Source organism: Gigantopelta aegis, chromosome 6, assembly GCF_016097555.1.
Source record: "Gigantopelta aegis isolate Gae_Host chromosome 6, Gae_host_genome, whole genome shotgun sequence".
Taxonomy (NCBI): Eukaryota; Metazoa; Mollusca; class Gastropoda; order Neomphalida; family Peltospiridae; genus Gigantopelta; species Gigantopelta aegis.
In genome coordinates, this window is record NC_054704.1 from 51,692,399 (window position 1) to 51,719,887 (window position 27,489).

A 27,489-nucleotide genomic window follows, 5' to 3' on the forward strand; every position below is an offset into this window, starting at 1 on the left:
TACGCCGCATGGGGAAAACGGCCCTAAAGGCGAGAATAGACGATTGTGATAAGAAAACATTACGATTGGGACGGGACGTAGACAAGTGGTAAAGCGCTCGCTTGATGCACGGTCGGTCTGGGATCTATCCCTGTCCGTAGGCCTTTTTGGGCTATTTCTCATTACAGCCTGTACAGCACAACTGGTTAAAGGCCGCGGTGTGTGCTATCCTGTATGTGGGAAAGTGCATATAAAAGATCCTTTGATCCATAAGAAAACTTTAGCGGGTTTCCTCTGGTGACTGTACGTGTCAGGTTTATCAAATGTTTAACATCCAATAGCCGATGATTAATTAATCAGTGTGCTCTAGTGGTATCGTTAAACAAAACAAAACAAAACAAAAAAACAACAATGATTATGATTTCGTCAATTCAATTAGCTATTCTCGTACGAGGCATTCGTATCGTGTGACTTCGCCGTAACAGATTGATGGTTGCGGGTGCTGATCATTACTGGATTTTTGTCTACTAGTATCTGTCTATATCAGTGTCCATTTCTGTCTGTCTATGTCAGTGTCCATTTCTGTCTGTCTATATCAGTGTCCATTTCTGTCTGTCTATGTATGTGTCCGTTTATGTCTGTCTGTGTCCATGTCTGCCTCTCTGTGTCTGTGTTTGTGTCCGTGTCTCTCAGTTTTGATCAACTGACCCGTTGCTTGATCGATTGATCGATCGATTTATATTGTACCTATTTATTTTCTTTATTTTTGCTATTGTTTTTATTGACAGCTTCCTTAAACTGTAAGAGCTATTTAACAACCTGATATAGTATTTGTTTTCACTCTTCCTGTCGGTAACATGTACAGAACACGCAGTCATATAAACATATCTCGGTTCTTCTGAATAATCACAGATTCCACTTTTCTCCCGTCAAGATAAATGAAAACGGCTCAAGCCGGCGGTGTCGGTTAAGGCACTCACTTCGACAGACGCATAGTGAAAATAAACCGACATGTATTCTGTATAATCTGGACCTTCCTGGGAGAAAAAGAAAACACTGCATGATAAAAAGGAATCCGTGTAAACACAGGCAGATTGGTGGTATTCTGGTTATCTGGGCGAGATTCTGCAGTCGGGGAGAAGGAACTCGCCACTGTAGTAACATGCGAATGGAACTCGCCACTGTAGTAACATGCGAAAGAACGCGACACTATTGTAACGTAACGACGTTACGTGTAGAAGGAACGCGCCACTGTTGTAACATATGGACAGAACGCGTGACTGTAGTAACGTTAGCGTGTAGAAGGAACGCGCTACTGTAGTAACATGCGAAAGGAACGCGCCACTGTTGTACCGTAACGTATAGAAGGACGCGCCACTGTTGTAGCGTGTAGAAGGAACGCGCCACTGTTGTAACGTTACGTTACGTGTAGAAAGAACTCGCTACTAATATAGTATGCGGACAGAACGCGTCACTGTAGTAACGTTAACGTGTAGAAGGAACGCGCTACTGTAGTAACATGCGGAAGGAACGCGCCGCTGTTGTAACGTAACGTATAGAAGGACGCGCCACTGTTGTAACGTAACGTAGAAGGAACGTGTTACTCATGCCAAGTAACGTGTAGAAGAAACGCGCCACTGTTGTAACGTAACATGTAGAAGGACGCGCTATTGTTGTAACGTGTAGAAGGAACATGTTACTGTAGTAACATGCGAAAGGAACGCGCCACTGCTGTAACGTAAGGTGTAGAAGGAACGCGCCACTGATGTAATGTAACGTGTAGAATGAACGCGCCACTGTTGTATCGTAACGTGTAGAAGGAACACGCTACTGATGTAATGTAACGTATAGAATGAACGCGCCACTGCTGTAACGTAACGTGTAGAAAGAACGTACTGCTGTTGTAACATAACGTTTAGAAGGAATGCGCCACTGATGTAACATGCGGAAGGAACGCACCACTGTTGTAACATATGGAGGAAACGCAGCACTATGACTTGCAAAGTGTAGAGGATACGCGCAACTGTGGTAACGTGTGGAAGTAACGCGCCATTGTAACGTGCGGAAGTAATGCTTCTTGGTATGCTACAAAGGTATGCTGTAGATGCATAACATGCGGAAAAAATAGAACGCGTCACTGTAGTAACGTGTGGAACAAACGTGACATCGTAGCAACATGCAATAGTGTGCGCTACACACCTCCATATATTTTTAATTAAGGTTCAAGCACGCTGGCATCATATTAGTGGTTAGTAACAAAGCAATTACAGATGCTTAAAGCTACTGTTAGGTTTATGTCATCGGTGTTTTTATTGGTCGGGATAACATTGGATTTGTTCAGGTCTGTTACAGGGATATGCAAAATGAGGTGGACAGTAAGCTCCCAATTAAATTGGCGTGAGAGAATTCGCAGCAACATCCTTACACGTCTCCAATGAGATATGCATTCACTCTGGTTTGACACCCAATAGCCCATCTAATGTGTTGTGGTGTGTGCTAGAATGTTGTTCTAAAGACATTCATTGATTACTGGTTTGGAGCCGGTTATGAATAAAAATCGTCATCACGCTCCTGCCCCCCCCCCCCCCCCCCCCCCATTTCATTTTAATTTATAATTTCCTGCTTATATATAAAAAATTAAAAGTTCAAGCACGCTGTCTTGGTAACACACATATCCTACAACAATGTCCACTACACAACTCGGAGAGAAGCCACTTCTGGCCGCATGGAACAGACCTACATCAGAAGCTCTGGGGATCCAGGGAGGACCTGCAAACAACTGCCCAATTCATCACTCAGATCGGAATATCTGTATGAGACAGTTTCTACAAATTTGAACGAAGAAGAAGGAAACACACACCTCAAATTTCTTCGCTGTCTGTCCAGGACAATGGGCCATCATTAATTTTTAATTTTTTTTTTTTTAAGTGAGAGACGAGTCTGTGTAGTCGTTAAAACATTCTCTGGATCTGGGTGGAAGCTGATATCGGGAAGCGAATCCACAGCATCTCTCAGTCTTCAGACCCACGATGGCTTGACCACTCTGCATCATTTGAAACCCGGTTCCCAATGGTCGTCAGCGTCCATGATTACCGCGATCGTTATCTTGTGGAGGTCTGACATCAGCCGGGCGATCTCCTAATTAAAGTAATGGCGTCTAACTTCAGACGATAGGCTGATGGCGCGACGGACAACAGCATGGTCTAACGAGTCAGACTCTTTAGACTTCCGAACTCTCTTCGAAAAATGTTTTTCGTTCGAAGCGAAATGGGTCACAGATGCATCACGTAACTTTTTAATTTTCTGGAGTTGGAACCTAAAGAAAGCACCGGGGTCCCTGAAAGGTCAGCTGTTACATAAATCAAATTTGGATGATTAAATGTCCTAAATCTGTTAAGTAGCATTCTGTGATTGGAGTGTTCAGTGGACGTCACCCCAGTAAATTGCTTTTATCAGCGGCTAGCGTTAGGAAAGTCACCAGCTGGTGTCATATAAGATACTTCTACCGATTAACTGTGAAGGGTATAATATTATAGTCTAAGGAGGATAGGATATATATCACGGCTATTATTGATGTAGCCTATGTGTCGTCAAACTCTTAATAGAACTGGACACAACACATCTGGACCACCGAGAAGATTTGATCCCATGATCCATCGCATCGTAAAGACTAATGATTAAGAATTCCCGCTCTTTTGGACTTAAATAAAAATAGGTTTTGTTTACAATGCCAAATAAAAGAATACAGTTACTTGTATTTTGCTTGCTACTGTTAGACCTTCTGTTTAAACCCAAAACAAAACAAAAACCCACATCGACCCCGAGAAATGAAGAAAACTAACACATTAACAATTGGTTTAACATTCCGTTCCTCATAATATACTTCACATTTAGTTCGTCCAATTTTAATCTAGTTTGGAGTTTATTTTCAATTAAAATTCAAGCACGATGTCCTGGGCATACGTCAGAGATTCGGGCTTCTATCCTAGGCACAGGCCGGTGCGTTTATGTCATATTCACCGAGACGTCTGTGTGGAGAATACATTTCTATTCTCAGTCGTCGGCAAAATCTAAATCATAATGATAGTTCCGTTGCTGCAGCGATTACTAAAAGGAAGCGCTTCACTTCGTACTAGATTGCCCGCGCTGAATTAGCTTCTGGTTCTTCCGGGTCGTCTGGGCTATCAGATAAGCGGATTGCCTGACTCGACAACAAGTCCACATGCATATGACAAGACTGTGTGTCCATTTTCATGCAGTTGTAAGTTGGGACTGGTCAAAGACCGTAGTGTGTGCTTTCCTGTCTTTGGGAAAGTGCATATAAAAGATCCCTTGCTGCTAATGGAAAAAGTTGTAGCGGGTTTCCTCTGACGACGACGAGTCAGAATTGCCAAATGTTTGACATCCAACAGTCGATGATTAATTAATCAATGTGCTCTAGTGGTGTCGTTAAAAAAAAAAAATTGTAAGTTGGGTTCCATAAAATATGTAGCAGGTCGTCGGCCCATGCAGACTGACGTAGACCAAGGATTTTTTGTTTTTTTATGGGAACACAGGCGCAGACGGTTCTGCGGTGGTAGACACATTTTATAAGAACCAGACATTATAATAGTCACGTCGAATAGGTAATCACGAAGGGATGTAGCTAGTTGGTTTAACTCTTTCACTTGACATGGTTTGTGCTATCCTGCCTGTGGAAAGCGCAAATAAAAGATCCCTTGCTGCTAATCGGAAAGAGTAGCCCATGTAGTGGCGACAGCGGGTTTCCTCTCAAAATCTGTGTGGTCCTTAACCATATGTCTGACGCCATATAACCGTAAATAAAATGTGTTGAGTGCGTCGTTAAATAAAACATTTCTTTTTTTCTTTCGCTTGAAGTACTGTGAGATGCAGGATGAACCATCTCCACCCCCCATCTCAGTAAGACCTTTGGGTTATTTCCCAATTCCAATCAAAGCTCCACGAATGGTATATCACTGGCGTAGGAAGGGGGAGGGCAAGGGAGGCATGTGTCCCCCACTTTTCACATATTTTGCTTTACTTTTGCTTTATAATAGTGTAAAAGTGTGTAAATCTATAAGTGTGCCCCCTCCCCCCTTTTTGGCTCCTTCCTACACCATTGTATATTAATAATAAAGGCCGTGTATTTGCTGCCCTTGTGGGAGAGTTCAGATAAAATACATCTTGCACCTCTCCACAGAACCGTTAACACTCACTCTTGATCGGACATTGGATGGCTGTCCACCAATCCATCAACCCACCACTACCACTACGACCACCTGTTTTCTGTTTCGCCCTCAATGCTTCGTTTAAAAACGTCTCACTCACTTGCTAAGCATTTTAACCCAACATCCAGCTTGAGACGTCTGAAACATGGGGAGACCACCCGGGCTCGTGACGTCATTGTCGACTTTGTGTTTCCGCTTTGTTGGAACGTAACTATTTCAGCCACGTAAACCGATAAACCTGTCTTTTCCTGATATAAATATGTTCTGCGTATTATGTTTCTTTGCCGAAAGTTCAGTTTGTTTTGTTTAACGACACCACTGAAGCACATTAATTTATTAATCAATCGGCTATTGGATGTTAAGCACTTGGTTATTAGTGTTTAGAGTGCAAACCTGCTACATGTTTCCATTAGTAGCAAGGGATATTTCATATGCACCATTTAGGATAACACATACCACGGCCGTTGGTATACAAGTCGGGGTGCTCTGGCCCACAGGGCTCACCGACGGGGATCGATCCTAGACCGACCGCGCATCAGGCAAGTGCTTAAGTACTGGGCTACGTCGTTGCTGAAAGAATATACCAGTCAAAAGTCAGCTGATTATTTTTGTGCAAATATGAGATAATGGAAGACATACCAATTCTGTTTCTTCGAATTAGCAAAACAGCAGATTGCAAATATATAAGACCGTTAAAACCATTCCTTATCCCATCACCACCCTCTAGCCGTAACAATTTTCCAGATCTATCCAGTTTTTCACATTGTACCGTTAGACATTATAGTACTTCAAGAATACCTTTTGCCTGCATCACTTACGTTCATAACTCGGTTCTCTTCCTCACTGAAAACTTCCAGGTGGCATCGCATTCACCACTTGTGGCAAAATAACACTTCATTTATGAAAGGGAACTCGCATTACAACCTTTTTCATCTCTAGCTAACATGAATTTGATGAAGAGATCATTTTGTCCCAGCTATGTTCATATTTATAAAATAAAACAACAGAAATAAACAAAAACAACAACAACATCTTCGGGCCTTACAGCAAAACCACTACGCTACATGAATCAATAATGATACCTTTGTTTATTTATGAAAACATGTATCTTATCTCTATACATATATCTACATGCACGTACATGGATAACGACTGTGTACATACAAATCTTTAATACACTGTTCACTGAAACCCTCGGTGGAAATACAATACTATCGATTATATAGTCAACATGGTTTCAAGTTAGCGGATTTAGGTTTTTTTCCCCACTGTCAAACCCAGTGACTGATTACCAGTCCATCGAGAATTATTCCGACGACGGCCATGTTTGCTTGTCGACTCTTGAGGTGGACAAATGTATTAATTTTATCAGATGGCGAGAGTGGACGGGACTCTGTGACCTCGAGGGAAACGCCAGTCGTCTTTCTCACACATGTAATTAAGGCAGATGGCTTTCCCAGCTAGTTGACTTTCAAATTAGTCACAAGCATAGCATTACACGGCTGGCCGATTGTTGTAAAAATTAATTGTGGGGCTATTTTTAGAAGAAAATGAATCGGATAATCGGATAATTTCAGATCATTAAAGCTGGTTTGTGTGTGGCTTGATCAGATGCAGAATTATATAGTGATGTGAGCCATCAAACTGTCCGTGCGGAATCGATTGTGTTGTGATTAGACCATTGGGTGGTGGGCACATGGTTCCTACCCGTGGGCGTAACTAGCCTTGAATTAATTGTAAGAAAAATTAACAGAGACAAGAGACAAAGAGATAAAAAGCGTGTTCGAAACCCTAGGGTATTTGAGCACGTTAAACTAGTTGCCTACCTACGAGATAAAAAATTTAAAAAAGTTTATTGCATATAAACATTCCACATAGTATACACGGAACTGGATTAGACCATTGACTGGTAGGCACATGGTTCCTACCCAAGGGCGTAACTAGCGATTAGAGATAAGATACAAAGATATTTTTTAAAAACTTTATTGCATATAAACATTCCAAATAGTATATACGGAACTGGATGCAAAACACATTACTACTTGCATCACATTTATGCAATTGTTTTAATGGCAAAACAACTTACACTTGTTGTTTGGTTTTTTTGTATAAGATATTTCGTTTTTCTTTTCATTTTAATTTTTTTCTTTCATTCATTCTTTATTTTTCTTTCTTTCTGTCATTCTTTCTCTCTTGTTGTGATATTATATTAATTTATCTGGTACATCCAGCACGACGCCAACGCAAAGCAAATGCATTCATCGGTGGGAAGGTGTAAAACCGCCAAAACGTTTTAAGTCTCTCAATAGCCAAAAAACACCCCAAAACATGGACAAACATGCCTGATAGTGAGGTGTATTCCCAGGAAAGCGTGCTTGAGTCTTAATTGCATATAACACAGTTAGATTTTTAGTAAAAACGAAATCGTGAGATATGAAATTATCTTGTTTTATTAGTAAGACATCAAGTGACAACAGAAAATGTACTTATTTACGGTATCATCGGTTCCGTATGTATAATAAAACTTTAACAAATAGCAATTGTCACATCGCTTGAGTAAACTAAGTATTTTTTTCATACATCTAAAAAATGTATCTGTTTGTCTTTATTTTATTTATTTCTTTTTGTGACCAGTGTTCGTGATACAGTTCACCTCAATAGATATGTTCTTGGTCTATTCGCCCTGTTATTTTCACCTGGCGTTTGACCTTTAGGTAAACAATGTTTTTTGATGTTTTGCTCACATATATTTGTTTGCTTGATAGAACTCGTATTTTGTTCTTTTTGATGTCTAGCTTTAATTTATTTTTGCACGCGTTCACCTTCACACTCGGACATGGTAGAGAAACTCGTGTTCCGCGTCGTGTAGCTGGTAAAACTCGTAGTTCCCATCGTGATAACAACATCATCTCTTAGCCATTTACTGGTGAATGTTGAAAGCGGCTGGTAGTTACTGGGTTCGCAGCCTAGTACCGGCTCCCACCGAGAGCGAATTTTAACGACCTAATGGGTAAGGTGTAAGACCACTACACCCTCTTCTTCTTCTCTCTCTCTCTCTCTCTCTCACTAACCAACTAACAACTAACCTACTTTCCCTTGACATAAAAGCCCAAATAGCTGATGTGTGTGTCCAGGACAGCGTGCTTGAACCTTAATTGGATACAAGTACGAAAATAAGTTGAAATGAAAGGAATATGACGATAAAACTCACTTCCTCGTTGTTTATTGTTCAAGATTAACTCCCCTAAAAAAACAAAAACTAACAAAACAACAAACATTAAAAAAACCCTCATCGTTTAGTGCTGAGTGTGGTAATAACATTCATATCATTGTCATCTTCTGTTGAATATGGAAGTAAAACTCATGTCCCTGGTCGTTTACTGTTGAATATGGTAATAAAACATAATTATACGTCGTCGTTTGTTGTGATATAGCTCGTTGGTTACTTGAAAATAGAACTACAATTAATATATCCCTTGTGTCTGTTATTTACCTTGCCGTCATTACCGTGACATTTTGTTGAATAAGGTAATATGACTCGTATCACTCACCGTTCACTGTTTCTTCAGTAATTTGTCGAGTATGTATATATATATTTTTTTTTTTTAAAAATAAATATGTAGTGTTCTGATACAATTATGATAAAGTAATTTTGGTAATTTAAAATTTTATATACGTAGTTTTGATACAGTTACTATATACATAGTGCTGATACACTTGTTATATACGTGGTTCTGATACAGTTATTATATACGTAGTGTTGATACACTTATTATTTACGTAGTACTGATACATTTATTATATACGTGGTTCTGATAGTTATTATATACGTAGTGTTGATACATTTATTGTATGCATAGTATTGATATACACTTATTATATACATAGTACTGGTATACAGTTATTATATACGTGGTTCTGATACCGTTGTTGTATACGTTCTCAGAGTGTCATTCGGGAGCAAGGGGTCGATGGTCGAGACGTGGATTATCGACGACTTCCCTGGCGTGAACACTCCACCGGAGAAGCATCTTATTAACACTCTGAAAGACGCCAAAACCACACGGTGAATATCATTGTTATTTCCTTAGTACATGGGTAGTAAAACATTTATTCACCGAACAGTCGGGGGAATAACTTGGTGTTGTACTCATTGTTGTCGTTGTCGTTGTGATGGATATTAATAGAAATGCATATTTTTATTATGTATGTATATATATGACTTTGTATATTGATTTTTCTAGTTTTACTTTTTATACGGATAATGTGGTTTTCATTGACCAAATGTATCAGCAGCTATATCATTATTTTACAGAATTTGCACCGAAGATTCGACGTGCACGTTTGAGTTTGTATGCGTATGTGCTCGTGTGCGTGCATATCTGTATTTTTCTGTCACTGGTTTATAGAGTGAATTCTGTGTATACAGACCACCGAAATGAAGTATAGAACATACACAGGTAGAATATACATGAAAAATATACAGAAGGCGTATACACACCATCACGGAGATAATATATGTTTATAAATACAGACATTTGTCATCTAAAGCATAGCTATTTTGTATAAGCTAGGAAATCCCATTTGAGGTCATCCAAGCATAAAGGATATTTTAGGGAGCATACCCCCGTACCGCCCCAAAGTAACTCTAAATCTCCCCCCCCCCCCCCCCCCCACACACACACACCTTGAAAACACTAGTTTGTATACGTACATTGCAGTTTAATAATTTATAGACAAATAGTTGTTTATACATTCTTGAAGAAAAACTGTGAATCAGATATTATGTAAAATACTGAACTCAAATTACCCTTTTTGTCGATCAGTACTTACATTAACAGAGTGCCATTGCGGTAATTCAACGATATTAGTACTAGTGGTAACAAAAAGCATATGCTGCTTCAGTCGACAGCCAGTGCAACAACATGAAAGCTGAAGTTGGTTAATGAATCATCATACTGCAGTAGCACTTGTTAGTTCTCTACCGGTGCAACCGGAATGGACTATAGGTTTCATCTCCGTCCTTCTGTGTGTCTATCTGTCAGTCTTTCCGTCCGTCTGTCTCACATATAGTTTTCCGGAAGCTTTTTTTTTTTTTTTCTCACAATGCCTCGGTATATTGACCTAAACGTTTGTGTATAGCTTTATCATGATCTGTTGTAGAACAGTTTGATTGTTACGGTAATTTACCCCCCTCCCCCCCCATCTCTCTCTCTCTCACTCTGTCCATCTCTCTCTCTCTCTCTCTCTCTCTCTCTCTCTCTCTCTCTCTCTCTCTCTCTCTCTCTCTCTCTCTCTGTATGTCTCCCCCCTCTCTCTCTTTGTCTCCCCCCTCTCTCTCTCTCTTTCTTTGTTTAGAGTTTATGGTTCATATACTTAGGAGATATGAAACTGTGCAATGCCTGAAGATACTGAGATGAAATTGTGTTTGTAACTTCATCATGCACTGTTACAGATCAAGTTTTACTTTCATGGCGATTTACCAATTTTTCACAGAGTTAATGGCTTTTGAATTTAGAAGATATGAAAGTGTGTTGGGCCCGGAAGGGGACATGTATTGCTTTAGCAGTACTCTCAGAATGCTTGTTTTAAAGGGCATGCAATAGATCTTCAAAATGTGAACATGTGTTCTTTATATCGAGATAAAATACACTTGTGCTTGCACGAAAATGAGTCTTATTATGTTGAGACATATATCAAGTGCCCTTTATGGATAGGTGCCCTATTTAGCATAGTTTTGGAATGTTAGTATGCCGCGAGTAGCTCTGTAACATGGACCTCCGTGTTACAGCTGAAGTTAAGAGTATTCATCAAGTTGTTTCATTAAAATTGCGTGCGCGGCTCCGTTTATTAAAAAATGTTTTTACAGGTCCCTGTAGAATACGAGGATACCTTTGATCCAGCGTGCAAGACGTCTAATGTTAGGGCTCCCGCGGGAGATGCCATCAATTATACATAACTGTTATTGCGCCAAAAGTTCAAACAGAAATAGTTTCGTAACGAGTGGCAAATGGTGGTGTTTGGTTTTTTTGTTGTTGTTTTTTGTGTGTTTTTGTTTTTGTTGTGTTTTTTTCAATTTAACATGGCGTTATATATTATCTCTTCTGTAAAACAGCCATCCGTAGCTAGAAAAAGAAAAAAAAAAAAAAAAAGAAAAGAAAAAAGGTGATGGGAACCAAAGTTAGTGAGTGATTCACCTGAGGTGTTCAGGGTTTTTGCCAGGGGGTAAGAAAGATGAAATTACGTACCCTAAAATCTTGAAAATTAATGGATAATTTTTATATTTTTTAAAAGGTTTATTGTAATAGAACTTCTGTTTAAACTTTGTCAAAGTACATGAAATAAAACGTCCAATTTCAAAAGATTTTAATTCTATAACCACCTTGTGACCTAGTAAGGGCATTTATGATCTGTTTTGTTTTTATTACATAGCCGCAAATTATTTCCTGGAAGAAAGCCTTGTGTTTGGGTCCCAGGATTTAACTCACTTAGTGGACCCATTATTTATCCCCGTCCCAATCAGTACCTCACGACTGATATATCAGAAGGCCGTGGTATGTGCTGTCCTGTCTAGGAAAGTGCATATCAAACACCCCTTACTGCCAATGAAACACATGAAGACTGTGTCACAATTATCAAATGTTTGACATCCAATATTAAGCAATGATATCTCTAGCGGTATGGTTAAACAAAACAAATGATCGTAGAAGATGTTACAATATGGTGGGGCGTGATTGTAGCATCAATTGTCCCGCCATTGTCGCCAGTGTCGTCGTTTCCTGGATATGTGGACGTCAATCACGCGGCTGGTATTCTGTTTACGACGTTTCTATTGTTGCATTCACAACAACACGCGCGCTGTGATTACAGTGTTACGTCACCATGGCAACCTGCAGTTACAACACGGTCGTTACATATTGATTACAGCCATAAAGTTGACCAGTTGTTGACATCGGCCGTCGAAACGTTATTTATGTTGTAGGGCCTGTTATCAGCTGCCCACAAGAACATTTGGTATGTGTATTCAACGGAAATTGTGTCCTTTTATGTGTGACAAAGTGCACAATAAAAGAACCCTTGCTGCTTACCTGTTTCATTCTCTAGCAGGCTCGTGTGCAGGAATTATAGCAGGGGTGGGGAGGGAGAGTGTAGACTAACGAGCGATACTGGGGGGGGGGGGGGGGGACGAGACATGCCCGCAGAAAATGTATTGAGAAAAAGAAGATGATTTGTTTGCGCAATGAGGGGTTTCGAACCCCGAAACCCACCCCCTGAACACGCCATTTCTCACGGCAAACACGAGTATTGCTTTTCTGTAAATCAGATGGTTGACTTTTGGTTTTGTTCAGGTGAAAACTAAAAACTGGATATTAGAATGATTACACACCTCCCTCTAACATCCGAATAGGAAGCTTCAGGCAGGAACTTCGTAAAGTCCCTTTCTGTTCCAACCGGAGAGGACCGACTACAGGTTTGGTCTCCGTCCGTCCGTCCGTCCGTCCGTCTGTCTGTTTGTCTGTCTGTCTGTCCCACATATAGTTTTCCGGACTGTGTTTTTCGCAATGCCTCAAGATATTAAGCTGATATTACAGATTACAGTGTAGAGCTACAGATCAAGTTTGACTTTCATGGGATTTACCGAATTTTGACAGAGTTATGGGCCTTGACCTTAGGGTAGGAAACATGCATTACTTCAGTGGTACTCTCAAAATTCTTGTTCTTTTTAATATCTAGTTAAATATCTAGTCTAAGCCTGTCTGGAACACGAAAACGTAGACCTCGCCGTTTGATCACTCTTGCTCCCTATTACACACCTGAGATTAGTTCAAGGAGCGTACGTTTTAGCTCCCTTTAGCACGTGAATTCTTATGCCACCAAGGTCAAGGTCAAAGGGTTTTACGTGCACGTTCAGAGCAAGCTTTATGCCACCAATACAGTGATATCTTAAATAGCTCCCCAAACCGGCCGATAAAGCCATCGGACTACAGACTGGTAGGCACAGGGTTCGCAGCCCAGTACCGGCTCCCATCCATAGCGAGTTCTTAAGGGCCACTACACCCTCTTCTTTCTCACTAACAATTAACAACTAACCCACTGTCCTGGACAGACAGCCCAGATAGCTGAGGCGTGTGCCCAGGACAGCGTACTCGAACCTTAATTGGATATAAGCACGAAAATAAGTTGAAATAAAATGAAATAAAATAAATAGCTCCCCATAATCTAAGTTAAGGGAACAATTAATCACTCCTCACAAATTGTTAGTTTTCGCGCAGAGATCCGAAGTTTATTCAGGTTACACACATACATGCATAGTGCACTAATTTGATTTCTGCAAGGGTAATTGTTAATTTAAATGCGTCTGCACACATGTTTTTGCAATTACTAATCACACGAGCTCGCCAAGAAGTTGCTAATGTTGTTTTGTTTATATCCGTCAGCATGTCAGGCCCCATCATCACTCATCGTTAGTTTTCTGAGCAGGAAGATTCGTCTTCTATGTCTTCGACTTTTCCCCGTCTTGAAACACACAGCGGTGGTGTATTGTCTGTAAAAACATACTATTGTGTTGAGGATTATTGTATTTATTTTTCCGTGTGCTTCATCGTCTAATCTGTTTACAAGTGTTCAGTCTTATGTCGCTCGGTGGTTGAACGATTGTCTAAGATGCATTGGGTCGGAGGTTCGAACCCACTCAATTTTATTTTTTTTACATGTAGCATTCAGAGGTCGTACCGGCCTCGGTGGCGTCGTGGTTAGGCCATCGGTCTATAGGCTGGTAGGTAATGGGTTTGGATCCCAGTCGAGGCATGGGATTTTTAATCCAGATACCGACTCCAAACCCTGAGTGAGTGCTCCGCAAGGCTCAATGGATAGGTGTAAACCACTTGCACCGACCAGTGATCCATAACTGGTTCAACAAAGGCCATGGTTTGTGCTATCCTGCCTGTGGGAAGCGCAAATAAAAGATCCCTTGCTGCTAATCGGAAAGAGTAGCCCATGTAGTGGCGACAGCGGGTTTCCTCTCAAAATCTGTGTGGTCCTTAACCATATGTCTGACGCCATATAACCGTGGATAAAATGTGTTGAGTGCGTCGTTGAATAAAACATTTCTTTCAAAGGTCGTGGTATATGTATTCATATTACGGACCCTCTATTTTAAATATTCTAGATCCGCTCTTACTATGTGATCTGAAGCTGAATTCTGGTACCCCATCAGCTAACAGAAATGCTTGCAATTCACAAAACACGGTTAAAGCATTTTAAAAATTTGAGAACATGCAACAAGAGAACTTTTCAAATATGTCTACAATAATAAACAAGAAAACCCAAAACAATGTGCATTGAGTTATTTGAAATATGTGACCGCCATTTTTTCGGTCCCGCTATTCCTTGTGGAATAGATTTCTCAAGTCAGCATGCAAATAATTTCATCCATCACATCGCACGCGACACCGCTCAGGTTTATTTCTAATTAACTTTGGCGTATCCTGGTCGGGCGATCGTGATCTGTTAATCTGGGATTGCGTGATGTAGGTCGTAAGTATTTCGGATTACGTGACAGCTTATTTACGATTCCGACTGGGGATTTTAGGACATGCGATACATCGACGCGCTTTATATTACACATAATAAATAAAAAGGTCTGACACTGGAAATTGTCATGGCCGCCGTGGCTAGAATTTAAGTAGCATTGGTTTGAAATGTATATCTTTTTCGTGGGTTTATTTTCAACTGCGGGGCCTTAGGAACCGGGGATGGGGGGTGGGGGTGGAGGTGGAGAATGGAGGTGTGTGTGCCCACCCACCCCCCTCCCAATTTTTATTTATTTATTTACGGCCCAAAATATTTCTGATTTACGGCCTATAATATTTCTGATATACTTTAAGAGTGTAGGGTTGTAGTATTGAAATTCATGATGTGTATGTTGACTGAAACGTTGTACCGTATGTAGCAGCTTTAGCGACATCTGTTCCTATTGTCGTCCATGGGAATTGATTTGGTGGTGCTAAACCAATACGGCTGGCAAAAACATGGACGCTTACAGACCATGAAGTCATCATGACACATGTTAGATGTCATAGTCATACATTTTGACGATGTGTATTTTTTTGTGCTGGAGTGTCGTTAAACATTCATTCATTCTGTAGTCATAAATTTGAAGATTCACATTCCCCCAGTTGCCTGAATTACGCTTACGAGCTACAATTCGCGTTGGATGCAAACACATCGACTTTTCCTTCTTACATACAATACACACCTTGGTCGGAAATATGCAACAGGAATTTTAATGTTGATATAATTATATAATATTGATATAATTATATCATATTGATATAGTTGCATAATGTTGTTTGATAATACGTCCTAGGGAAGCCGGTGAGTTTAATTTACGACCGTAAACACACGGTGTGCTGGTAAGTTCAATTATAGTTAGGTCACGCATTCGAATTATGGGATGCCATCTTGGCGACGTAACAGACTTTTATTTGACCTAGTACTGCGTTTGTTGGATATCGAAGGATGACCTGTTACACCTGTTTTTGTTTTTTTATCCAATTTTATCTTTAACATTACCATCTGCCCCCCACCCAACACGAAATTCCGTGTGGTTCCTCATTATCATTTCTATATTGCTCAAGGTATTTAAATGTTTACACCTTGTGTATACGTTTTTTTTTCTTTCTCTGTAGTATATCATTAATCAATCTGTATTTCAGTTTGTCATATATGTTCTCCTTTCGTCTGTAAAAATGTAAATCATTTGAAAAGACGCACTGCCTTGGAAACTGTTATTGTATCCATCGTGTTTCCCCGTCTTCAGACCTATCTGTCTTACCATGTGTTTTGTATTCTGTCTCTGTATATACGTTTCCTCGCTGATACAAAGATGCCAGAAATATGAATGTTTGACATAATATGGGACAAGAAGTGTCTTGTCTTCTTGTTAACGTACCCTGGCGGCCACCTGGCTTAGACAAAGTCGTACTTGTGGTACTGGTTTGGTATGGAATCGGTTAAAGACACGCTTGCGTTTTCCCAAAGAATGTGTATTTTTTCCCCCCCCCCCCCCCCCCCCCCCCCCACCTTTTTTTCCCGCGAAGATCGCACTGAAATGAGTTCAATACTATGGTTCTAGTTCCCAGTATTTATTTTTCTTTCCTTCGTTCAATTTTTTTTCTTTTTTTCTTTTTTGGTATTAACCAAAGATGTTTCCTTCGATTTGTCTTGTTTCGGCTTCTGAAAACTACTTGTGCATCACGTTTTGCAATGAAGTATAGATCCTGTACTGCTGAAGAGGCTGAGCCGATGTAAACGAACCAAAACACTAAACACTGGGTCGGAGTTTAGGTCGATGGACGGATGAATAATAGAGTTTCAACGTTCATGATGGATAAGTAGGTGGACGGACGTGTATTTCACATATTTTTTATTGTCAAAGAAATCAAGTTATGATGTTAATGTGTTTGTGCGAGCGTGTGTGTGTGTGTGTGTGTGTGTGTGTGTGTGTGTGTATGCGTGTGTGTGTGCGTGCACGTGTGTGTGTGCACACGTGGGCATTTTTGCTTAAGAAACGGCGAGTGGGATCAAGCTCAGTCGGTTAAGCTCTAGCGTGAGTTGCATTGGTCGATCTATCAAATGCCGTGGTATGTACAGTCTTGTTTTTCGAAACGTGCATACGTGCATATTAAAGATCCCTGGCTGCCAATGGGAACATATAGCGGGTTTCCTATGACTAAATGTCACAATGACCAAACAGCCGATGATTAATAAATCAGTTTGCTCTAGTAATGTCGTTAAAAACAAATGCTTAAGAAACAGGCAATCCGTTCTACGGCTCTTTTGTTTAATTAGTGGGTTATTGCTCCTGGCACAGTTAAAACCGTCTTGGCCAGTAATAAACTGGCTTAACGATGATTTATAGGCGAACTACTTGCATATGATTGCGTCTTAAAGGTTTCTGCGTGTGTCAATATTAAAGTATCGACTTGTATTTAGTATGTAATATCACTCTAAATCAGTAGCTTTCAAATTCTAATTGGCATTTCGTAAATCGTTTAGAATCAATACTTTCATTACTTTGCCTTCTGTTCATAATGCTCTAGTGTATTGCGAAATCGTGGATATGAATAATTTATTATTATAGTTTTTATTCGTTTGTGTAAAGTAATTGTTTTTCTATTCACCTTTTTTTAAAAACCGTTAATGTTTTGATGATAAGGAGGCGTAGTTGCTACATAACACAACACAACACAACACAACACACACACACACATGCATCAATAGCTCAGAACGTATAGTGGCAAGTTGTGGACGATTCGGTGCCACAGGTTCGAGTCCCAGCAACGGCATGGGACAATTTGTGAGGCCAGAAAGGATTTAATTATCCCCTGCGCTAGTGTGTTAATATCTATGTATGTATTAGTCAACCTCGAAATACATACAAGATATAGATATCCATACATCAATACATACATACATACAGACAGACAGACAGATATATATCTCTAGACATTATCTATATATACTTCAAAAGAGTGTCGATAATACCTCACGATTACATAGCCAGTAACACGAGCCAGATTTCAATTATAAACATACACCGTTACAATAGAGTTATGGAATGAGAAACTACTACAACTGTTTCCGTTTTATGACTGTCTGGGGAACCTCAGGAAGACTTTGAGTTTTATAAATCACATTCCAGGTCACTGGGTCACACAGAAAGGTGTGTTATTTCCCTTTGAAGCTGACTTCCGTTTACACTGGTTCACTAATAAGTATTCACCACTTGCGTGAAAGCAATTATCTATTCCCACTTTTGTATAGTTATTTGGCATTTGATGAACCGTAAAATGCGCAAAAAATTAACTGGGATTCATACGACCGGAAGTCGCCCCCACGTGCCAAAATAAACACATCTGAGTTATTAGATGATGGACAAGAGTCAGCATTGTTTAGTTGTAGCAGTATGGAGTTGGTTGGTAGGTTTGGTAAGACGGCTGTATAAATGTTTAATGCTAGTATCACACTACCAACTGCCATGACAAAGTTGGCCAACTTTCATCTTTCACGATTTCTACCATTGTCTAGTTGCTATTTCTGAGCGCTGTTACAACTCGATTCTCGTTGTATAGCCCATCAGTTGTTAGTCTTAGCGGACTCATCGTAAGTCGTGAGTTGGAGGAAATTACAACGCAACCGTCAAGATGGACAACTTTGTCGTGACTTTTGACAGTCTAAGCCTAGCATAATACTTGTCTCTACCTTAGGCTTCATTTTTAGGACCTGCTATTGATTATCCAGTTACAAATGCAAAACCTCAGTTGCATTCATGCTTTTCCACATGTATAATGAGTTATCCTTATTATGTCACTAGAGTAAGGTAAACCTTGACCTTGCTTATGTTTCTGGGGACAATAAAAAAAGAAAAAAAAAGAAAAAAAAAGAAGTTAAACGTCAATTTGCAGAAGTTTAGGTGTAACTGTCTGGTTGGCTGTTTGTTTCTGTTTTTATTTTTATTTTTATTCTTTTATTTATTTATTTTTAATTTTGGAGGGTGGGGATTGTGGCGGGGGAATATCAGTTAGGAAGGATCACAAATAAAAGATCCCTTGCTGCCTGTCGTAAAAGAGTAGCCTTTGTGGCGACAGCGGGTTTCCTCTAAAAAAAACCCAACAGTGTCAGAATGACCATATGTTTAACGTCTAATAGCCGATGATAAGATTAAAAATCAATGGTCTCTAGTGGCGTCGTTAAATAAAACAAACTTTACTTTTACTTTAGGAAGAATCTGTCCATAGCTATTTGGTTTGTATACCATCCTTTACTTTACATCGCTTATATATCTGCCTGCCGGAGAGATGTCGTGGTGATTATGTGTCTCTTTGGGGCCAGGGGTGCCGCTATTTCCGTTTCCTATTCAGTGTGGTGTTGTGGATGATTGCAATTTCCGCCTGGGTCATCGAAGGTTAATCGACTCGACAGAATCAGTTTTCTTTTCTTTTTTTCCCAATTTTCCTGAAGTGTTTAGTTAGGAAAATGCTGCAGAATGCGATTACACACGATCACACTCCGTATTAACCTTCTGAACTCCATCGGTGGACGAATCCATGAAGGGTCAAAAAACAGCGTCCATGGGTAGCCTTTAGAAATGAAAGTAAGCCCAAGCCATTTGCGACCACAACGTCGTACAGTCAGTCACACGAACGGGGGTTCAGCCGTCGTGTAGTATTTATAATATCGCAGTTTCTGGTTGACTGTACGCTACCCAGCATCTACATTGACTTTCTAATAAGTATGACAACTAGCAGTGTATAGAAGTTCAGCTTTTATTTCAAAGCACCGAATGTTATTTGTTTTGGTTTTGTTTTGTTTTCCAGGTGATTATATAATTTCTTTTTTGTTTATGCCAATAAAGGCAAAATATTTTATATTATTTTGTATGTGCTGTTATTGGAGAGAAGAGAAGAAGGGGTATTAAAAAAAAAAAAAAAAAAAAACCCAGAGGGCGAGAGAACTATGACGTAGGTTGAAATATGGATATTATGACAACTGTGTATCTGGGCATAACATTTGCCAAAAAAAAATATATCGACAAGCAAGGTTAAAATTGACGCCCACGCTGACCAGAAACTTACTCGAGACCGTCCTCCCTCCAGACAGACACACACACACACACACACACACACACACACGCATGCACGCACGCACGCAGACACACACACACACACACACAATCACGCACACCCATTCGTGTGGTAACTGGAACAAAACTTTTATATTTTAAGAAAGCTCTTAATGCCACTCTACAAACGGCTATATATATATATATATTTATTTATTTTTTAAAAGACTATTCTCTACAACCATGTGTAAGCTGTGCATTGCATTACAAACAAGTGGTGTAGCACGTGTTGATGATAGAATTGTTCAAACGGTGCCAAGTGCCCGGTTCCTGGCCAAACTGCCACAGGTACTTCAGTTTCATGCAGCTACTAATGTAGAAGAATGGGCTGTATATTTAGCAGAGCTCGCTTGGCGTATATCATTCCCCCAGTAGTCACAAACACCGACTGTTGAAAAGTTCTTAACATTCCGAAGATGACCTTGCGTCTAGCTATGACACGTGTCAAATAATATAATGATATGGTTGTCAGATCATGATGGCGATGCTTGATGAACTTAATACCGTGCTACCGGCCTCGTTAAGCCATCGGACATAAGGCTGGTAGGTACTGGGTTCGCACCCCGCTACCGGCTCCCACCCAGAATGAGTTTTAACGCCACAGTGGGTAGGTGTAAGATCACTACACCTTCTTCTCTCTCACTAATCACTAACAACCATCCCACCGTCCTGGACAGACAGCCCAGATAGCAGATGTGTGTGCACAGGACAGCGTGCTTGAACCTTTATTGGATATAAGCACGAAAATAAGATGGATTGAATGAATGAATGAATTCCGTGCTTAGATAACTCTTAGGGGGCGGGACAGAGCCCAGTAGTAAAGTGCTCACCTGATACGCTAATTGTGTAGGATCGATCCCCGTAGGAGGACCCATTTGGACTATTTCTCGTCCAACCAGTACACCACAACTGGTATATCAAAGACCGTGGTATGTGCTATCTTGTCTGGGATGGTGCATATAAAAGATTCCTTGTTACTAATCGAAAAACGTAGCGGGTTTCCTCTCTTTAAACCTATCTGTCATTATTACCAAATGTTTGACATCCAGTAGCCGATGATTAATAAATCAATGTGCTCTAGTGGTGTCATTTAACTTTTAATAAAAAAAAGAGAAGATTTTATAAATGCACTGAACAAATGTATATTATGCAGGTAAAAATAAATTAAAATTATATTGCCTAATAAATATAGATTTATTTCCCTTAGGTCGTCAGTGGCCTGTTTTTATTGATTTTCTACGAATCCTTTTCGTAAAGGTGGATTTGCCCTTAGTGCACATTCTCGTTTATCCGGTTTTGAACATTATTTAACTACCACATACTGGTATGATGATTGAGTGGTTGGACAAGTTTGTGGGTTGATGCATAGCTGGTCGTGCAGAACATTGAAAACAAACTGCAGACGGTGCAATAGATAAACGTGTATCGGAAGACTTGATAGACAATATTGAATGCATAATAAATTTTATAAGAGAACCACAATGGAATGTTCAAATTCATAGATGATTATTGATATGTGTGTGTGTGTGTGAGAGAGAGAGAGAGAGAGAGAGAGAGATAGAGAGAGAGTGAGTGAGTAAGTAAAGGTTTTATCAGGGGTTGTACCCTCGTTTAATTTTTAAGGGCTTTCTGGTCTGTCATTCAGGTGTATTTTTGATAGCTACCTTAAGATTGTTTTCAACTCTGTTATAGTTTGGTTGAGTTTGGTTTCTTTTTTTTAACCAGTCTTGCTGAGTGCTCCAAATTTATGGAGGAATTTCTATAATGCAAAACATAATGCTGGATTCCTTACGAGTCAGAAAAATCCACTCAAGTTTTTAAAAAATTATAACATATCTGATTTTGAAGAAGTAACAACAAGCTGCGGGGCACATACCGTAGACGTGTGTAATGATGTGTGTCCTTCCTTTGACGTTTAGTTAACTAAACAAAAAAATCGTGTTTCCCGGTTCCCATACAATCGGCAGACAACGCAGATCGACGCAGAACAAACCAATCGTTTATGGGAACATAGCCCGAGTACTCTGCCTTTCGAGAGCTAGACGGACATTTGGACGGTTATGATCGCTCTCTCAGTCAGAGATTACTCAAAAGCGAAGTCACGGAATAGTAGACTACCACACCGTAAATAAAGATTCCCGCCCTAATACAACGAAACGCTTGACGCTAAATACCTTTACAACAATCATTTTGGAGTTCGCCAATAACAAATATTTTGCTTATTCACATCTAATACACGCTATTTATCACCATACGTCATGCATATGACATCATTAAATATTTGAGTCTAGGCGGTCTTTACTGTAGGAGATGTGGGTTACTGGTTAGGTCAGGAATAAAATCGCAATCGCATACCATTTAAGGCGATCATTTCAACGACTCTTGCGGTCTACCATCGAGCCACCTCCAGCCCGCGTTGTATAGAGGAGTTTAAACGTCGGTTTCCAGATATGTTTTTATGTTGAATGTTGATTGTAGTGGCATGCAATTGACTTTGACAGGTATACGAGATTTTTTGCTAATGTAATCAGTGGAAGCACAACACTGGCGTTTCAAGCCTAGAACCCCGTGGTAAACGGGTCAATGGGTCCTTGACCAGACCACTGACTGAAACATGCACAAGTGGACGTGAACAAGTCCGGCAAGTGTATCTTTTCAATGGACTCTTGACCAAAATTCTCAGTAGAGACATTCCATGGTCATAGACACTGACACACATACTTAGGGAACATTGATGGTTAAAATAAGAAAATGAGAGAGAGAGAGAGAGAGAGAGAGAGAGAGAGAGAGAGAGAGAGAGAGAGAGACGGAGAGACGGAGAGAGAGAGAGACGGACGGACATAGAGAGAGAGAGAGAGAGAGAGAGAAATGGAGGGAGAGGACATGACAACACCTTCCCATTAACATCTACAATTGTTGTATACACTGCTTCATAGTCAGGACACTTTCTACTACATCCTTTGATATTTCAAGTAATAGTCGTGGTGCACTGGTTACAGCGTTAGGCATTTGGTGGTTGGTGCAGTGAGTAATTTAATGGATCTACTTGAGATGGGGTAGGAGGGAAGGGTGTCGATGTTACTAACCATTTATTTATAGGTATATTTTGTCTGTAACTATTTAAAATTAATCAAAATGTTCTGTGGAATTTTGTATCTGGCTATTCTTTCCTACATTCTTTCTTGTTTTGGGTTCATCTTCTTCTTCTTCTTCTTCTACTACTACTACTACTACTTCTTCTTCTTCTTCTTCATCTTCTTCTACTTCATCTTCTTCTTTTTCTTCTACTACTTCTTCTACTTCATCTTCTTCTTCTTCTTCTACTACTACTTCTTCTCATCTTCTTCTTCTTCATCTTCTTCTTCTTCTATACTTCTTCTACTTCATTGTTTCTTCTTCTTCTACTACTACTACTACTGACTTCTTCTTCTTCTCATCTTCTTCTACTTCATCTTCTTCTTCTACTGCTACTTCTTCTTCTACTTCCTACTACTACTACTACTACTACTACTACTACTACTACTACTACTACTACTACTACTACTACTACTACTACTACTACTACTACTCTTCTTCTTCTTCTTCTTCTTCTTCTTCAAATAATGAAATCTCAACGAGCATGGGTGTTTTTAATCAGACATCTCGAAAGACATTACAGTGTCTCCGCAATTTGCCTTTGTTTGTTCTGAATGCAAACTATCTATTGCGCATGTCTAATCTTAATCCTCGGTAGACAACTGTGCATACTTGTTGTTTGTTTAATGCGCAGTGTTATGTTGCTTCCCAGAACAACATGTCAGGAAGCTTTATGAACTGATGCATAATGCCGTGCAGTTGTGCTTGGGCTCCGCGGGCAATAATTGCCTGTGTCAATAGATGATAGAAAGTTTGTAGAAACACCAAGGGTTTGGGTTTTTTTCTCCTTTTTTTCGCAATGACCGTGTTAATAGCAACGTCTGTATATGTGCGTGATGTCACGCATTTTGTCTATTCGGGAGTTTTCGGGTGTGTTCATTACATTTTAATTTCCGGATGATCATGTGGTATACCAGCCACTAGTGGCCCGCCATTAGCCCGAGTACTCAGATCGTAAGAGAGCAAGGTGGACATTAGGACAATGAGAGCGCCATAACTGTCCTAATGTCCGTCTTGCTTTCTTACGGTCAGAGTACTCGGGCTAGCCTGCCATAAGTACCTCTGAGTATGCGAGGTTACGGCTCTTTTTGTATGTCTGTAAAATCGTCAATCTTCTTGCCTACTTGCCTTCTTGTCTGACCACCTGCCTCTCTATCTGTCTGTCTGTCTTTCTATTTTAATACATAGTAGGCATACCATATCAAAATACGACACCCAACAGCCGATGTGTATGTTTGTGTTGGGGTGTCGTTAAACATTGATTGATTGATTGATTTATTCATTCATTCATTCATTCATTCATTCATTCATTCATTCATTCATACCATATCAAAACTAAGTTGCAGCACATCTAACTAGGACACAAATTTGGCCATCAGTAAAGGCTCCTCCAAACGACATATGTAGAGGCGGAGAGGCATTATAATATTCAACATTATGGAAGTAGACATGGCTACTTTTTATAAAGCTTAATATACATGTATGTTTTGCAAAAACGTGAATCAAGACAATCGTGTTTGCATTCAAGTCAATATTTAACACCAAATAAATAAATTAATTAATAAATAAATAAATAAATAAATAAATAAATGCATACATACATACATACATACATACATACATACATACATACATACATAAATATTTAAACAGGTGCATCGTCGACAGTTAACATTCGTACGCCATGTTTATGACGTCACAACATGTTGGTTGGGGTTTTTTTTTTTTTTTTGGGGGGGGGGGTTAAAATTATCTCCATATCAATATAGTCATGTCATGGTTGGCGTTATTTATTTTATTACGAACTTACAATCCACATACATCTTCAAAATATAAGATAGAAATGGAATATACTGTTAGCAAAGTGGTGCAGAGTCTTGGTTGCTCAAGTAGCCTCGCTGGTGCTGCCCAAGTAGCCGAGAGTATACTCTAGAGTAAAGACGTTACTTCAAAGACTTGCTTAAGGACAAACGAGGCTCAGCAGTGTGGTTAAGATGCTTCAGGTGAATCAGTTTTCTGAAACGAAGCCTACAATTACTTATAAGATAGAGATCTGCGATTATTGTCAAGGATCTTAGGGAATCTTGAAACACCAAGAATGCTTAGAGAACATCGTACAAGGAGTTTTACTAAAGAGATATGAGTTGAAGACAGGCACAAATCCAGTGTGGGTGGGTGGATGGAGTGTATCAGGGGTTCACTCCTCCTGTGTTGGATCTCCGAACGGTGTCCCTAAAATCCAATGTTTAATGTTTATAATTCATTTACGGTTTTTATTGTTTTTCGAGGGGGAAGGGTTCTGGGTATTTTTTCAGTCAAAAGAATGTAATATGTTTGTCGCCTGCTTGTTTTTCGGATATATTTTCATATAGCATGTTAATTGATTGAAAATATTTTATTGCACAAAAAATAAAGAATGAATGTCAGTGTACTTCAAAACATTGAACATGTACAGTCCCATGTTTTAAGCTACATCTGGCCCCAGTTCAGCCAGTAAACGTTTCGCCAACATTAGCGAACTATTTGACAGGTTTCCAACGTGGCCATTTTGGGGGTTTTTTTTTCTGTGAAGCGCATAAACCAGTCTGGTGGACGTTTTTCTACTCGGTCTGGCTGATCTCGGCCCTATTCCCTAGAACAATCCTGCATCCGTTCCTGAAAACTCAACACGCGTTCTTAAAGTTGCACTAGGTCTGGAATGCATACAATGCAAGTATTGGAATGCAAACCCAGTACCAAGTTTATAGGCGCTTATGCGGGGGGGGGGGGGGGGGGGGGGGGGGGGGGGGGGGGGGGGGGGGGGGGGGGGGTCATAGAAACCTCTTCCTGCTCAAGCAAATTTTCTTTTTCTTAATATATATGTTCCGGGGGAGAATCACTCGACCGCCCTCCTATAAACCTCGGTCCCCACAATCTAAAATTTCTGTACACGCTCTTGGTTTACGTCCCAAAAACACGGGTTTCTTTCCGATTAGCTGTAGTACTTATTGTTTTACAGATAAGGCAGCACTTACCAAATAAATATAAAATATACAGTGTGGATTTGATTGCTTGTACTTAGGTTGGGGTGGGGTTTTTTGTTTGGTTGGTTGGTTTGTTGGGGTTTTTAGGGGGTGGGGTCTTTTTGTCTTTCTTTCTTTCTTTCTTTTCTTTCGAACATAATAATCTCTTCTTATTTTGTTTCAATATTTGACTGCACCTTTCTATCAACCATTACTGATTTGTTATTGGCTCCTGAGCTCCGTTCCATGAAGCGATATTAGCGCTAAGATCACTTTAAGTGCATAACTGTCTTCTGCATTTAAGGTGATCTTAGCGCTAAGATCGCTTAGTGGAACAGGGCTCTGCTATGTAGCAGACGAAAAGTCTGCCGAAGATTTGACTGTATAAACTATCCGAGTTTGTAGCGAGCTTGCGAGTTATTGAGTTGAGTTATGGCGGCGTGGAGGTAGAACCGACAAGATTGCTGGGGAATGAAGAGACGAGTGGTCAGCCTCTGCGATCTTACACAGCATCACTTAGATAAGTCAGACGTTTACTGCATGTACTAGTCGCGCCACGAATTACTGAACACTTTGATCCCCGTGTGTTCTAGCGCCAAGGGTATGTTCCGCAACATGTCTAGGGACCCGAACAAATCGGTAAGGTGCCGACCATTTAATCTTTGTAAAATGTATTTCTGTGAAGAGGATGAAAGAAAAAAGAAGAAAAAGAAAAGAGAGAGAGAAAAAAAAAGATGATACTTTTTTAAAAGGGGGAAAAAAGATAGTAATATTGCCTTAGATCTAGATTGCAGAGGGCCTTCAAAAGATGGTATAGATATCGCAGTTTGTAGTATTTTCGGAATGAGTAAGTAGCGGGTTTTCGCCCCCAACCCCCTCCCCCTTATTCGTGTGTATTAGTTCATCTTGTACTGTGTTTCTCCCCTCTCCTTCTTTTCTTCTTTTTTGTTTTCTTTTAAAGTTTTGTCCACAAAATGTCTTACTATAAGGATTATTTAAAAAATACCAGGGCCCCACTTCACAAAACATCGTATGTCTAGTTTTGCACGTAAACGTAAATCTACGACTAAACCACAATTCTTATTACTATCATAGTACAACACATATAGATTTAAGTACACATATTTCATTTTCTTTGGTCATTAAAATGCTCCATCTCCCGTAATGATGTAATTTTCTCTGTGAAATCAATGCCAAACACGTGTAAACGTATGTCCGGTATAACTGCTAGTAACAGGCGTAAACTTACGGAGCCTGTTTTTCTTAAACGCTGGTGTTTAAGCATTGTAAATGTATGTAGTTACACGCGCGTAAGTCTAAAACAGGCTTTGTAAATTCGACCCACGATGTTTAGTGAAACAGGCCCCAGAGCCTAACAGAATTTGACTTTTCATATGAACAACTGACATAACTTGTACCCAGTAATTTTTGTATTTACATGTACATACTATATGCAATA

At 39.9% G+C, this 27,489-nt stretch overlaps 1 protein-coding gene across 5 annotated transcripts in view; it reads left to right on the plus strand.

Moving 5' to 3' along the window:
• The window catches only part of LOC121376255, a 135,495-nt gene that overhangs the window by 45,232 nt on the left and 62,774 nt on the right, over positions 1–27,489 (plus strand). For 4 of the 5 annotated variants that reach the window (XM_041504082.1, XM_041504087.1, XM_041504084.1 and 1 more), the window contains one exon: positions 9,154–9,273. The exons of the other annotated variant lie outside the window; for it this stretch is intronic. In XM_041504082.1, coding sequence (XP_041360016.1) covers positions 9,154–9,273 — 120 coding nt within the window. The remainder of the gene's footprint in view (positions 1–9,153; positions 9,274–27,489) is intronic. 5 annotated transcript variants of the gene reach the window in all.